This window comes from Pistacia vera, unplaced genomic scaffold, assembly GCF_008641045.1.
Source record: "Pistacia vera cultivar Batoury unplaced genomic scaffold, PisVer_v2 Contig127, whole genome shotgun sequence".
In the NCBI taxonomy this organism is placed as follows: Eukaryota; Viridiplantae; Streptophyta; class Magnoliopsida; order Sapindales; family Anacardiaceae; genus Pistacia; species Pistacia vera.
In genome coordinates, this window is record NW_022195325.1 from 1,056,068 (window position 1) to 1,073,380 (window position 17,313).

Here is a 17,313-nt window from a genome sequence, read left to right on the forward strand (position 1 = left end):
AAAGGGAACTCTAGAACCTGAGGTCGAGATGATTTTGAAAAAATGATGATTAAGAAGGGACAGAGAGCTGGAGTAGAGATGTTAGTACAGTGGAAAGGAATGGCTAGCGAAGATGCCACATGGGTGGATCGTGATGAGCTCAAACGGCGCTTTCCTACGCTTGAGGGCAACCTTTTCTGAAGTGGAGAGATATGTTACGGATTGGAAAGATACCCTAGTCTTTAGGGGGCTTGTTAGGAGCACGTGGGCTGGGTCAATGAAAATGGGGCCATTATTTATCTTTATTTGCTTTTATGTTCTTATTTATCTTTATGTGATAGAGTCTGGTATGTGTTAGTGGGTCACGATGGCTTAGTGGGTTAGTTTATTTGTACGTGGGTCAGTTCCTAATTTAGTGGGGTAATACGGTTGAGTCTGTTGGTCACCATTTGACCAAGTCTATCTATAAGTCACTATAAGTATTTCATCGCTTCATCAGTAATGAGATTATTCAGTTCATACAAATTTTGGTTACAAATTGGAGGACAACCCCTTGAAGTGCCTACACAAATTACACATTAATTTCCAGCAACTATAACTAGGGGTGAGCATGGGTAGCGGGTAGAACCGGAACCTGGGGGTAGAATCGAAACCAGACCCGAAACCGACACTGTGCAGGTAGGTTACGGTTCCAATTTTTTGGAACCGACACTATGCGGTTCTAATTCCGATTCTTGTGTGTAGAGGAACCGGAACCGGAACCTGAAAAAAGAACCTAAAAAGGGTACCCGGTTTGGAACTTGTAACGGGTACCCGATTTGGAACCTGTAATGGGTACCCGGTTTGGAACCGATTTTGAAACCTGTTTTGGAACCTGTTTGGAACCTGTTTTGGAACCTGGACTGTAATGAAATATTTGTGAAATGTGAATAATGGGGGGTTTATATTATTTTACATATAAAAAAATTTAAAATAGAAAAAATTAAATTTTTAGAATAACCTAATTAAATAAATATACTAATACAATTATAGTTATTACATATAAATTATACCATATTAAAAACTTTAATATATTATAATATATTAATATTAAAGTTTTCATTAATTAAGTGAATAATTGGAATTATGATCCAATTAAAAGTGTTTTAAATTTTTATTGTTATTAAAAGAACTATTTTTGAATAAAATAGTATATTTGATTGAATAATAATATATTTAGTTATTTACTTCAATTATCAAGTTCTACTTATATCTATTGTAAATTAGCAATTAATTAATTATATATGATAGATTGATAAAAATTAACAAATTTAATTACTAGTAAAATATCATACTTAATCAATTATAAGTTTATAATATTACATTATAGTTAAATGATTACTTAATTAATTATAATTTTATAACATTACTTAATTGATTTATAGTATAATTAATTATAGCATTACATTAATTGATTACTACTTAATTAATTGACTTATAAGTTATAACATTTAGTATATTACTTAATTAAATAATTAGAAATTTAATTAATTATAGCATTAAATTATAGATTTATAATATAATTACTTAATCAATTATAACATTTCATTATAAACATTAGTACAAACTTAATTAAATGATTAAAAATTTAATTAATTATAATATTACATTAAAAATTTATAGTATGATTACTTAATTCACTATAACATTACATTATAGTATGATTACATAATTAATTATAACATTACTGTATTAGTGCATTATATAATTAAATGGTTACTTAATTGGTTATGACATTATATTATAAATACTAGTAATTATCAATTTACTACATAAACATTAGCAATTTAGCATAATACTTAATTAAATTATTATAAATTTAATTAATTACAACATTGCATTATAAATTTATAGTACGATTACGTAATTAATTGTAACATTACATTATAATTAAATGATTACTTAATTAATTATGACATTATATTATAAACATTAAACATAAGTAATTAATTAAATTATTAGAAATTTAATTGATTATAACATTACATTATTGTTAAATAACTACTTAAATAATTATAAATATTTATCACATTACATTATAGTATGATCACTTAATTAATTATAACATTGCATTATAATTTAATAATTATAATGTAATGTTTAAATGATTTTGGTGAAGTTATTTAATGTGAATTGTGATGAATAATTGTTTGTGTTTTAGTTTTGATTGACGAATTTTATGTGAATTGTGATGAATAGATTGAATTCAAGTGTTTCCTAGAGATTACAAGTTATGAGTTACATTGGACACAAATGAATGAATAATCAAAATTTGTTAGGGGTGTATTTGTAAAATTTTAAAGTATTTTTATCATTTTTTAAACTAATAGGGGGGTAATTGATTTTTTATAGGATACCCGGGAAAGGAACCGGAAACTGTATTTTAGGTTCTGGTTCCTTGAATTGAAGAACCTGCACTATGCAGTTCTGATTTCGATTCCTTTTCTTGAGAACCTGCACTGTGCGATTTCGGTTCTGATTTTCTCAAAAAGTGTAAGATACCCAGAAGCGCTCACCCCTATCTATAACACAAATTTCCGAAGTTACCTTGCTTGAGCTGTAAGAGGAAGGGCATCATTTCATTTCTAGGCCCTATGCCCCATTGCTCGAGGCAAGTTTCAAAAGAATACTGATTTTAGCCTTAGGTACCTTGCATTGCTCGAGGCAAGTTTAAAAAGAAGAATAATACTTTGGGTACTAATGGATGAGTACTAATCTGTGTACTAACTAAAGCATAGTACGGGTACTATATACATAGTATGGGTACTATACTTTAATTAGTACACAGATTAGTATCCATCTGTTACCCATAGCATCACTCTAAAAAGAATACTGATTTTAGCCTTAGGTACCTTGCCTGAGCCGTAAGAGGAAGGGTATCATTTCTTTCTCTTTCTTTTTTCTGTTTTAAAAGTAAAGTTTAATTTTTTTTAATTAAATTTCTTTTTGTCTTTTCTGGAATTTTTGTGGTGGTGGTTTACTTGTCATCCTTTACCTGATTTTAGTACAATAATTGTTTTGACCTTTTTCTATTGCAACACAATAGTAAACTTGTTGTTACACTTTTCTTTGGTTTTAAAAACCACATATTATTAGTTGAGTTATTCACTTAAAACTTTATATTAATTTTATAGAACAAACTATTTTTTCTCTTCAAAACTTATTTCTCAAAATGTAATATGAAAATGATACCAAACGAATTCCCAAGAAGAAGACAAATTTTCACCAATGGACAAAAAATATATATTGATTTTGGACTTAATATAAGGGGTTGGATGATGAAACATAAAATCATGGATGACTTCATGGATGCTGCAAAATATCTTGTTGCAATAATAATGCTAAGTCCACAATTCAATCTTATAACCTTCTCTCACAACCTCCAATATGGTAATTCGTAATTGATCATATTGACAGACCCATAGCAAGTAGACGGGACCTATTTTTGAACTGACCAATTATGAGCCGTTACGTGAGAGTTGTAAGAGAAGGTTGTAAGATTGAATTGTCATCCTAACATTTTTCTTATTGCAGAAGCTATGAATAAAATCACATGACTTGCATAAATTTACAAATATTATCTATCTCCATGTGTATCCAACGTAAGAAGAATCTATTTACTGAACAGAAATCTCATTCAAATCAAAGCAAAAACAAACACCGAATATCAATAGAACTTGAAATGCAAATGCAATAACAAAAACAATAGTCGGTGAGCTTGTTATAAATTTACTTTAAGAAGATTGTGATGACAAAATAAGGTGACAGTTCTTTTTCACATATCAATTCGCTTTATACATAAAAAGAAATTCCCCATTACTGGTGTCAAATAAGTACACGCATACCCAGTTAAGCTCTTTGAACTCTGAAATGAAAAAAACAATATTTCTCTTAAATTAAGCAGCTCGTATCTGTGTTTTCTTCTTCTTCTTCTTCTTCTCCCATTTTGTTGCTCTAAAAATTGCAGAGATGGGAAGAGCTGGAGCTCTTATTTGTCTAATAATAGTTGCAGTTGATGTTGTTGCTGGTACTTTTGGGATCAAAGCGGAAATAAATTCAAAAAAGGTACCCATTCTTTAAGTATGATTAGTATGTCGAGAACATGAACTTAATATAATCACACGCGGTTTTAAGTTCTTCATTAACCATTCTGGTTTAATTTAATGAACAGGTAACACATATGAGGCTGAGGAGTTCTTCAAATTATGGGTGTAAAGAGCGGAGCCATGAAGCGTTTAAACTGGGATTAGTTGCGGCAACGCTGCAAGCTATCTCTCACATTGCTGCTAATTTGCTGGGTGGATGCATGTGCATTTGCTGCACGGAGGAGCTTGAAAGATCGGCTTCCAACAGGCAGTTATGGTTCGCTTGTCTCATCCTCTCGTGGTAGGTGTGTTGTGCATTATAGTCAAATTTAGATAAACTTTTACTCTATTAATTAATAATACAAGTTCACTTTAATTTAACATACTTTGTATTAATTGAATTGCGTTGAACACATTTAGTTAAGTGATGACTTGTTTCAAGAAATTGACAAACAAAAAAAAGGTCAAAATTAGAAGACTTGGGCTTGACGCTTTGTCAATCAACTTTTTTGAATGTTGCATAAATTGAGAAAAGGGATTCATCATTACCAAATCTTGTACTTAAGATTGGGAGATGAAAGTCTACCATTAATTTAATTATAATCTTGTTGGACTGGACTGGGCTTCGAGCCTGTTAAATTGGTTTGAGTCCATGGATCGTTTCGATGTGGATAATTGAAAAAGTCAAATAAGGTCCAATAGATTTGGGCTGAAGACTGACCCGAAATGACCCAATATGTCTAATTTCCATAATGTACATGAAACATGTTAATTTGTTTAGCCCATAGTTCATCTTCTAATGCAATCAACAATAAACCATTATTGTATAATTATGATATTGATGGAATAAAGTTATCAGCTCTGGAAATTTGGTGGATTGATATGTATAGTATCAGATTTAATAAAATCATGTTAAGAAATGTGTTATCTTAATATTTCAGGATTGTGGTAGCTATCGGATTCCCTATGTTGATCATAGGGATGTTAGAGAACTCAAAATCAGAAGGATCATGTGGGATAATCCATAGCCATTTTTTGTTGACTGGTGGGTTATTATGCTTTGTTCATGGATTCTTCTGCATTGCACTCTATGTTTCTGCAGCTGTCAGCTTTGGACATGAAAGCAGTAATATTCATCCTTGATATCTTCCAAAGATGTTGCAATTTCAGTCTTCAACACAATCATCACCGTTAGTTTTGTAGAATTGGGTTGGAATTTCAGCCATGAGTAAGTCCAAAATCTTGAAGGAAAATAAAAAATTGCAAGTTCCATAGTCATTACCATTTCAATTTGATATTAGCTTTTTGTAGCATTAAGTATATTAGATTTTGTATAATTATTTACAACCATAGATAATTTAGGGAAAAAAAAGTTTCCAGTTTAATGCAATTAAGTAAGAATAATAAGTAAAATCTCATAATTTTTTATTCCAAATAATGAAAATAAAAAGTTGATTTATAATTCGAGTCCACTTGATGCTAAAAGAGAAAAATTTGTTAGGGGTGTATTTGTAAACTTATAAGGTGTTTTTGTTATTTTTTAAACTAATAGGGGGGTAATTGATTTTTTATAGGGTACCCTGGAAAGGAACCGGAACCTGCATTTTAGGTTCCGGTTCCTTGAATTGAAGAACCTGTACTGTGCGGTTCCGGTTCTGGTTCCTTTTTTTGGGAACCTGTACTGTGCGGTTCCGGTTCCGGTTCCCCGGAAAAGTGCAGGGTACCCGGAACCGCTCACCCCTAGCTAGAAGGTGTACAGCTATTGGGTTTTTTAGTCTGAAATTGTTAGGGTTCTTGTGTGTTGAAGGAGCAATTGATTTGGGGCTTTTTGCTGGGGTCTTTCTCATTGTAATCTGGGCAGATTTGTGAGAGGGTTGCGTTTCCTTCTTGAGGCTAGGATAGGTCTCTGATTTCTTGCAGGTTATAGAGAGTTATTGAGTGATTAGGCTTGGGTTAAAGCATTGCTCTGTTTCGGTAGATTGAGTGTGTAATTCTTGGTGTTTGATTTCTTTGAATCTTGTTTGTGTTGGATTGATTTATGTGTTGATTAGTTTAGACTCAGGTTTTAACACTAAGTTAATTTTTTTAAGCACTTCAACTTTTCTATGGTTCAAAAAAGTCATTGGTAGATTTTGAGAATACAATTGAAGTACGTAAAACCCTCTGTTTTGTACTTTTCTCAACTTTTCTATGGTTTTCGTATTACTCTCTGTTTTGTTCACAAACCACATAGTTGTCTTTCTTGAAAGCTTCTTGTAGGTATATCTCTCTGTGACAATGGATTATATGGTATTTGTTTGTCTTTCTTCTCTTTTGGTGAGTCTTCCTTTTTATGTGCTGCTGAAACTTTAATTATTCATCTTGGATTCTGAATTGAAATCTCTGTGATTCCATTGCCATGTTCTATTCTTGATTTTATTTTCTATTAATTTTGGGACAATTTGCGTAGATGGTGGTGATGGTTATGATGATGATGATGGTGATGATGGTGATGAATTTTGAGGCTAGTGTGTGAAGATCAATCAACATAGAGACGGATCAAAGAAAAAACACTTGCATTAAATGTTTTGTTATTAATTATTATGTATTTTGTCATTTGATATGTAAATACAACATCATGTTTGGATTTGGACTTTGAATTGTTGTTAAATACTTAAATTATGTTAGGATTGTTGTTGAATTTGAACTTTGAATTATGTTGGACAGTAATTAAGTTGTTATTGTCTTATTGAAAAATAAAAATCTAAAAAAAAAATTGTTTTTTTTAAAATGTGCTAACGTCATCATGATGTGTGATGATGTCACGGGTCCAATCAGCGGTCCAACCGGTTGAACCGTGACCCGACCATCAAAGTGGTTTGCCCTCTGATCCGGTTTTTAAAACAATGGTGGAAAGAAATTAAAAAGTCTTCCAACTATCGAATAATTAATTAATTAAAAGAATATTAAGAAAGTGTATTTGAAAACACTTTTGGATTATTTAAAAGTAATTTATAACTCTAATTAATTATGACAAATTTTTACTGGATAGATATATAACCCTAGTTAGTAAAAACGCGTATTATACACGAATTGTATGGATAGCCGTATAATTCACGTATAAAACGCGTATATACGTATTTTATAAAATCTGTTGTATAATTCGCGTATAATAAGGGTTCCCGTATAATTCGCGAATTATTCAAGAATTTTTGAAAAAAAAACAAAATCTCACACCCCCAAAACGATGTCGTTTTGGTGGGTTTATACAATAAATTAAAACATATCTGGTTCAGTCATTCTTCTTCAGTTCTTCGGCGGTCAACAGCAGTTCTTCTTCCTCAGTTCGGTTCTTCTTCTTCCTCAGTTCTTCTTCAGCTTTTCTTTCTTAGTTCTTCTACAAATAAGAACTGGGAAAAAAATGTGGAAAAAAAGTTTCTAATATTTGTGTATGAGCATAAGCCCAGATTTCTTCTAGCCATATACATTCATCCTACAGAAATCCCAGCCCATCTCCATTCAAATCATCAGCTCCCATCATTGGAATGTGGAAACAGTTGATATTACGCCAACGGGTGGGCAAACAACGGTCTGGAATGTGGAAACAGTTGTTCGCTGATAGAACATGAAGAACATGTCTACAAAGGATTCCAGAAAACTCAAACAAATGGCAGCTGCAGCTAATGAAGTCATCATGTGGGATCCAGACTACTTTGCACCCTCCATCAACGTCTGTATGATGTCTCACAATAAAATAAGTCTGATCCACCATAAGTGATGCATATTGTGGAGCCAAAACAAGCTCTTCTTGTAGTTTGCTAAAGGCATATGGTGTAAGAACAGCAGCAGCATGTGATTCCATTGGAGATCCTGTTTTTAGGGAGATTTTCTTCCTGGAACCTCCGTTGCAACTTTTGTTTTCCTCCCACTTCATCTTTAAATTCAACAATAGCACCACTTGCACAAAGGAGGTCACATAATGAACAAAATCACACAAATCAAGAACATAAGAGAAACAAGCTAGGTTACCGACCTGCTCTACAAAGTAATAGTCCTAGGATCAAAAAAAGAAAAAGATTTGAAAGTTGCGAAACTTTCTCAAGAACCAAACAGAAATTTCAGAAAAGAAAAGAGAGAGAGAGAAAATGTTGAATCTTTCCAAGACTAAAACTTATTTTTTATTTGCTTAACTTTTTCAACTGAATATTAAATCTCTTTTATACAACATCAGCCACGTTGGCCATCCTTTACAAAATAACACTCCACCGTTGATCATTCTTCTAGCATCTCCACCTTTGATCTTGTAAAACTCCAGCTGCCTTGTAATCTCTAACATCCTCCCTCAAGCCAAGCAGTAAAACTTTGTAGCTGCCTATGAAAAATTTTCAATACCTTGTTAAGTTCATATCTATATTATATTTTTATATAATCTATGTAATGTGAAGTGTTGATGCCAATTTTAGTGTGTTTATATATTGTGTATTTGTGTTATTGGTTAATTGAATACTTGGCATTTGAAATTTATGTTGATTTTAATCAGGTAGTCCATAAAAGTGTTAAAACTAAGATTGATATTGCCGTATTTTCAAAACGTATTATTGACAATGCACCGTATTAAACCCGTATATACATACCGTATTTTTTCCGTATCCGAATTTTATAGCCGAAATTTTTATAAACATATTTTTTATACCGTTTACCGTATTATACCCGTATAATTCCCGTACCGTTTTTTGCCGTACCAGTATTTATTAACTAGGTATATAACAAAGAAGATGGTAAACCCAACTCACATAAAATTTTTCCTCCTTTTATACCCTTAAATTTAATTGCATATAAGCCGTACCAAACCAAACCTAAACAAATGGAGCAAAAATTTATGCTAAAAAAAACAGAATTCTACATTGTCCCAATTCCCTTTTACTATTTTACTCAACATTAACCTAATTTAATATACTTATTACATTAATTAGTTTGAAAAGATGCCCATAATAGTGGATTAATTAGTGATCCTCTTTTAATTAAAATTTAAAAAAACGCACAAAGTCTAAAGTTTACCTTTAAAAAATTGGGTAAATTAGATAAGGAAAGCGATAAAGATGTTTTAAATTGTAATATTTTTTTGGAAAAGAAACATTTATGATATTAACAAATGGGTCCATGACTTTTGCTTAATTTTCTAAATTAAATCAAATGATTTTATTTTAATTGAATGAGATTGATGGACCGTGGATCCACGATGTTGACGCAGAGAAATTTTAGTCAATAATAAACATTTAGGGTATTGGGGTAGCTCAAAGTTTCTAGAAAGTTCTTATCCCACATGGGAAGATTTGTCAGAAGCTACTTTTGGAAAAAAAATATATATATATATATATATATATAATACACATTGAAGAGTAATTAATTTATATATATATTTTTTCATTAAAGAAGAGTTTTGAATTATTTTCCACGTATTGTATTTATAATTTATCTTGATTTATTACTCCAAATTTTATAATTCATAATTACAATCATCATCCTTTAGATAGATGTAAGTTTAAAACAAGAATGATCAGGTTTTGCAAATTCTCCAACAAGGCCATTGGATGATCCCTGAGAATTGAACCTGATAATTTTAAACATTCAAGATTTGGTAAGAGTTCCTCCATGTTTCTTGGTAGTTTCTCTATCTTCCCACATAATCTCAAATCTACAAGGCATGTGCAATGACCAATTGCCTGCAATGAAGTAAAAGATTGATAAGACATCAACGTAACTGATAAAATTTGAAGGCTTTTCAGTTACGCGCCCACCTAATAAATGAAACGACAAAAAAGGAGAGGTTATGTTATGTAATGTCCCCAATGTTCACTACATCCTAGTGATGATGAGATCTAAAATTCTTTAAAGTTTGTCCTAATAATGTTAATTGATGTATATATATTTGTAGAGCTGGGCATTTGGGACCGGGCCTAAAAGCCTAGCTCCAAAACTCAGTCCTAGGACTGATCCTTGAGAGGATCGAACTTAGGAGGCTTGGTCCCAAAACGGGATCAGGCTTAAGGAGGAAGGCTCGGGCCCTCTACTGGGCCCTCCTCCAAGGCTCGGGCTCGGGATCAAATTTTTTTGTATTTTTTTAATATAGTCCCCTGTCAAATTATATAAAATTCTCTGTTAATTTTAAAATAAATATAAATTACGAGGGTTAAATTAAAATTTTACAAAAAAAAAAAAAAAATCTTCCAAGTCTAAAAAATTTATAAAATTTATAAATTTCACCCTAAAAAATACTAAAAACCCCCTATAAAATTTTGTTTTGCCCCCAAAATATAAAAAAAAATGAGGGGGGAAAATAAAATTATTCAAGGCCCATGGGACCGGTCCTGGGCCGATGGGACCAAGCCTGGTCTGAGTCCTGGTTTTTCTCATGGGCCTGGGGCCGGTCCTAGGCCCATGAGTGACTGGTCCCATTTGGGACCAGTCTCAAACGGGCCCAGGCCGGGGCCCGCAAGGGACCGGTCCTTGCCCACCTCTATATATATGTGAACGAAAATATTCACAAAGATATCTTATTCACTATTTAGGACCTCAAATTCAATTTCAGTTTTGTTGCTCTTATGCCTTTAAAAAAATTATTTTCGTAGAAAGTAGAGTTAGAGTAAGGTTTAAGTTATGATACAATTCATGCCATATTTCTTAACTAATAGACTTTAGTTTTAATACATTTTGTGATATTTAGAGTATTCAAAGCTTATGCATAATTTCAGCTCAACAAGTTAGGTTGCTTGCTTTCAGTAGTCACCTAATTAACAAAGCAAACATGATTACAAATTTCACTAGAAACAAATGAAAAGTACATGCATTTGCTAAAACTAGACAAGGGTGAGTTTGGAAAGCCCAGGTTTAAGGCTCTAAATATTTGAAAATATCAATTTAATTTATTGAGTGAATACCTAGAATTATTCTTTGATAATGAAACCATGAAATCTCATGCAGTTTTACTCTCAATCTCAATCAACATTCAACATATGTGCAAAGAACAAGGGAAGTGAAGAATACTAAAATTTAATTAATATGGTTTCAAATTTTCAATCTCCAATATGAATTCTCACACGGTCATTTTTATTTCCATCCAACAACCTCTGTACTAAATATATATTTAATAAAATATATAAACTCAAACTGGAGTACTGGGACCACCCTCCTTCAAGGCTAACCTAACCAAACCCATTTTTTTTCCAATACTAATTTTAAAATTCGTCTTTTTCCTCAATTTGTCATTTTATGAGGTTGTCCAGTCCTAACTCCTAAATCTCTCCAGTACACGGCAAGTCTCTGGCCTCCATATTGTTTTGTATGTTAGTGTAAAAAGTAAATCAAAATTCTAGTTTGCATGAGGATAAAGCGCGTATAATTTCTTTTTGTTAAAGATGTATAATCAAATTCTACACGGCTATGTCAGGAATATTTCCCAACCTTATTACCTAATTTGAGCTGAAATTATTCATAAGTTTTGAATACCCACTAAACGTATTAAAATTAAAGTCTATCAGTTAAGAAATGTTGTATGAATTATGTTATAACTTAAACCTCACTCCAATTCTACTTTCTTAGAAAAGAATTTCTTAAGGTCATAAGATATTAAAAAAATTGGAATCAATCTTTGATTAACATATAAATATCAATTAACTTGTTGAGCTGAAATTATGCATAAGTTTTTAATCACATTTATTATATGGTGGGACTGAATGTTTTCTATTTGCTACTTTATGTTTTCCACATTTGTTCATTTCAAAGCAATAAATTATATGAATCACAAACTCTGTCTTACTTTTTATGAATTGTCCCATTCAATTCATTTATTATATGGTGGGGGCAGTTTGAATATTCAAAATTTCCACATGCTTTTGTATAACCAAGCCGTAATACTCACTTAACAACAATGACCAAGCCCAAATACTCTATCTCTGAACTTCTATATATTGTGGTAAGAGATATATTAAATTTTATCTATCCTCCTCACTCTCATTTGTTTTTCTAAGAGTAATATTCTCAACCTTCATCACGAGATCCTTCTTCAATCTGCTCATTGTTTTTCAGTCCCTTGCTCTTTGTTATCTCATTCTTTCTTATACATGTAACCCATTCTTCTTCTTCTTCGGAGCAGCCATTGCGCCACAATGATTAAAGTGATGCCTTGTTTCAATTTAAGGAAAGCTTGATCATTGACGCGTCTGCTTCTACTAAACCTTTCGCTTATCCAAAAGTTTCTTCATGGAAGCTCCATGGAGGAAATGATATTGTTGTTTCATGGGATAGTGTAGAGTGTGGTGAGCAAATTGGTCACGTGATTGGCCTAAACCTTCGTAGCAGTTGGTTTTATGGTTCTTTCAACTCCAATAGCACCCTTTTCCACCTTTCCCATGTTCAAAAACTTAAATCTTTCTATAATCATTTTAATGGTTCTAATATGACATCAAAAGGCCCAAAAAAGTCTTGCTTTTCATGGAAACTGCGTTGCAAGAGGACAACAGTGGACAAGAACAGGAAGGGCAGGATGAGTCAGATGCCCCCGTTGACACCAGCCAAGAACAGGAAGCTGAGGTTGAGAAAGAACCCGTGTTTGAGAAGCCTTAACTTCGAGAGACGTGGGGAGGCTCAACCGTTTAGTAATACCCAAACAACACGTGGAGAAATACTTCCCACTCGGCGGCGGTGACGACGCAGGTGACAAAAGGTTGTTACTGAGTTTTGAGAATGAGTCTGGGAAGTGCTGGAGTTTTCGATATTCATATGTGAACAGTAGCAAAAGCTATATGTTGACGAAAGGGTGGAGCCAATATGTGAAGGAGAAGAGATTAGATGCCGACGATATAAGACTTATGAAACTGCTAGGTCTTGCAACGTAGTTTCCTCGAAAAGTAAGACTTTTTTCAACCATTAAAATTATTATCAGAAAGATTAAGTTTTTGAAGGCGGGGAAGGTGGAAAAGGGTGCTATTAGTGATGAAAGAACCATAAAATCAACTGCTACTGAGGTTCAGGCCAATCACATGACCAGTTTGTTCATCACACTCTACACCATCCCATGAACAACAATCATCATTTTCTCCATGGAGCTTTCATGAAGAAACTTTTGGATAAGCAAAAGGTTTAGTAGAAGCAGACGCGTCAATGACAAAGTTTTCCTTAAATTGAAACAAGGCACAGCTTTCACCATTGTAGCACAACGGTTGCACCAAAGAAGAAGAAGAAGAATAGGTTACGTGCAGATGAAAGAACGTGATAACAAAGAACGAGAGCAGATTGAAGAAGGATCTCATGATGAAGCTTCAGAAGATTACTCTTAGAAAAACAAATTTAGCATATCTTTTACAATAACATATAGAAGTTTGGAGATGGATCAATAATTGTTATATGCAATATATGCTTGCTCATTTAACGGTTAATTAATGTCAAGTTTTTTTTTCAATTTTTTTTCTCATTTACTCCTTCCGTCGTTGATACCTATAATAAACAAGTTTTTGAAGGCTATTAGGTGCTGGCTTTTTGGGGCTGTTCCTTTGGTAATTTCTTCTATAAGGGATAGGCGTTATGTGCAGGCTGTTAGGTCCTGGCTTTGGTTTAAATCTGTTAATATTTCAGCTGGAAATTGTATTATTTGTAATATCTAAAGAGAGAATGTTATTTTGTTAGACCTAAGGGGAAATTGTATTTAAGTCGTGAATACCAGTAAAATTCTGAAAGGGAAATCCATCAAGTGATGGCCAATGAAAAGAACTACAGCAGGGAATTAATTAATATGTTAACGTTTTTTGCCTTCATGAAATTAATGCTTGCTTTGAGACGTGATGATTGATTTTTCCAACCTTCCTTCCACGGCTTACTCCTACATTAAATAGTTTGTGTTGACTTCTTGCCCCATTGGAAAATGAACTGTGGAAATTGTATTCAGTCTTTATGAAAATGTATGAGCTATGACAATTGATTTTCCAATACGGCAATATCCATTTTTCCAACTAGGTCCTAAACATCATATATTTTCATGAAGATTGATAAGAACTCACTGCATTATTATTGTAAATATATGTATATATATTACCTATATTATGAGGATAAAAACAAAGAATTAAATAAAAATAATTTATTAAAATAAAAACTCAACCCTACTCAAACTCTATAAAATCCTATTTTATCTCTAAATAAAATATTCTAAACTGTTGTGACATTTCATGTTACTGGATTTGATATTTCAGACAGAGGACCTGGTAGGGAGATCATCTTCTCCAGCAAATGATGATATATAAAGATGACAACCACAGTGATGTCATCATGAAAATGCCTCCTAACTCCCTTATGAACCTGCTTCAGTTGTTTGTATGTCATCTCCCTTTTCCTTGTTGCTATATCTAAAGTTGTTAGCACAGGCCGACAGAGTAATATACTGGAGAACTATGGAGAAGCACCAAAAAAATCTGGTTGCTTAAAGTATGCATCGCCAATAGTTCTAGACACCTGTATCAATGAATACACATCTAAACCAATATGTACAAAAAATATACAGAATGCAATAGAAGCAGCAAACGTGAAGTATGCCTCTGACACGCCATACTCCATGCTTCAAAACTACAATATCTGAATCATCTGGATGCAATGACTTGAGTTCTTGTCTGACCTCCACAAATGGACTATGATCCCTTGCTAATTGTTCAACAACCAACTTATTTGATATACCTAAAGAACCGATTACAGCTCGAGAAACACCCACATTAGCAAGATATAATGTCCCCTTCTAGATGACTCCAACTAGGCATCTACTGCGCACAAGAGTAAGAAATCCATCCTCAGTTGTAGAAAAAGCAATTCTAACTTTCTAAGAATATCCTCAGAAAAAGGTCCATTATCCCGAGCAACCCCTGGGAAATCAACACCCAAGATGCAACCTAGCACTTTAGCAATCATGTGAAGACAGCACACAATGCACTGGACAATGAATGGTGATCTCACAAAAGAATTCAATGCTACACAGAGTACTCAATAGGAAGTAAGAACACAATCTAGTTCATCTGAATTAACATGAAAATCCTCCTTGTTCTGTATAACACAAACTGAATTAACAGACCGTGGCAATTATGCCTCCAATACAAATACAGCCTATATAGTTCTTTAATTATTGACCATAAATTCCATCAACACAGGCTCAATAAACACTACTAGATATACACTAAAATCATCAAATGAAGAGAAAAAACGAATTAACTCATCAAATGAAGAAACAGATTGTCACATATGAAACGAGAGGCCTCAGGTCCACCATGGCTACCATAGACTCCAAGAAAGGTGGCATCTCGTCTTATCTCCACCTGGCTGTGATCCTCCATAAGTACCTAAGCATAGGACAAGTCACATTCTCCAAGTCTCTGCTCCAAGCGAGTCAATGAGTTTAATAATCGTTCTTATGGACAAATTTCCTGACTTTTTTCCACAAGCGAGAGCTATCCAACATTTTGATGTAAGCAGAATGACAATTTCCCACCCAAGGTCTGGCGTAAGTAATTTTCCCACCCAAAAAGTTTTAAAAAAAAAACAATTTCCCACCCATAGTTAATATCCGTTAACCGACATGGTATAGTCATTGTATTATTGTAAAGATGAATTTCTTCAAACACAAACCCAACTCCATCATGAATTTCTTCAAATCCAGCTTCTCTCCCCTCTCTTCCACCGCCGGCTCCACCTTCAACGTCACCTCCTCTCCCGTGTCCCCACACTCACTTCCTCCCTTTTCTCGCCACCATCCCCACACCCATTTCCTCCACTTTCGCTCTCCCACTGGCCTTGCAAGGCCACAACGTTGGCCAAGCAAGGTTGTGAATGTAGGGATGGAGAAGCATTTCGAATACATGTTTTATGTCGATTTTGATGCGTCGATTGCGGAGGTTATGGCGCAGAGAGAATATTGGGGGTGGTGGATTTTGGGGCGGTGGGATGAGGTAGAAAGATAAAGGGGGGATTGATATTGGGAATTAGAAAGTTTCTGAGATGGGTTTGGTTCCCAATTAAAAATGAAGTGTGATCAACCAAAAAAGTTCGAAACTTTTAGCAAAGGGTAGATATTAGATAATTATAATTGTAAAAATAAAAATCAAAAATGAAAACCTGAGCCTATTGTTAATGGCAGAAGCAGAACCAAGAATTTTATTTTATTTTATTTTTTTTTTTGTTCAAGGAGGCACTATAAAGAATGCAAAAAAAAAAAATCAATAGTTTACAATTTAGAATAAGTTACAATAACTAAAATTTATATTAAGTGTTAGTACGTTAAAGTTTATTATTCACAGTTTATGAATATGTTAAAGTTTATTATTTACAATTTATGTCAAAATTAAAAAATTTAAAGATTGATAGTACATTTTGGTAAAAGAGCCACTCTATGGATATATTGACTAATGATAGGGACATCGAATTTGTGCATCGAATTTTTTTATCAAACGACGTGATACCACTAAGACGCGGTCACATTGGACAAAAAATACTGATTCCGTGAATAGACATCCGTCTATCTTACACGGACGGCTATCCATATATTATGAATGACTGTTCATCATGAATGGACGATCGTCCATGACACTATCAATGGACTTCTGTCCATATAATATGGAAGAGTGTCCATTTACTATGGACGAGCGTCCATATAAGATGACGCCCACCTATTTACTATTTGGGTATGGACACCATTCTAGTTTAATAAAAAAATTTCTTTAAAAAATTCTACCTTGTGAGTACTTTTTATCTAGTTCTTCATTTCTCTTTTGCTTTGCATTTTTTTTTAATAAATGAAAAAAAAAATTGTAAATTTTAAAAAAAAAAATTTGTTTGAGTCTGGACGCCAATCCATCTCATTTGGATGGTCGTCCATTATATATGGATGGCCATCCTCATTAGAAAGACCGGCGTCCATACTTTGTACTTTAAAAATCAGTTTTTTTTTTTTCCTTTATTTCATCTAAAAATGTTGTGCTTTAAAAATGAATATTTCATCTAAAAATTTTGATGCTTATTTGTAGAAGTGTCTGAGACAAGCTATAGGTTTTTATAAATGAAAACAAAATTGTAAATTTAAAAAAAATATATATATATTATTTGAGATGGACTGGCATCCAATACTTTTTGCTTTAAAATTATATGGACAGTCGTCCATATAATGTGGACGGTTGTTCATAGTAAAAGGACTCCTGTCCATAAT

General features: G+C 33.0%; 1 protein-coding gene and 1 pseudogene across 1 annotated transcript; one reads left to right on the forward strand and one right to left on the reverse strand.

Annotated features, from left to right (window-relative positions):
* The first annotated feature begins 3,987 nt into the window (after positions 1-3,987).
* Positions 3,988-6,605, forward strand: LOC116121667. Its single transcript, XM_031407608.1, has 4 exons — positions 3,988-4,083; positions 4,190-4,404; positions 5,045-5,229; positions 6,553-6,605. Exons 1-4 carry the CDS (start codon positions 3,988-3,990, stop codon positions 6,603-6,605), a joined length of 549 nt encoding a protein of 182 aa, XP_031263468.1.
* A 7,692-nt stretch (positions 6,606-14,297) lies between these two features.
* Positions 14,298-15,448, reverse strand: LOC116121668 (annotated as a pseudogene).
* Between the last annotated feature and the right edge of the window lie 1,865 nt (positions 15,449-17,313).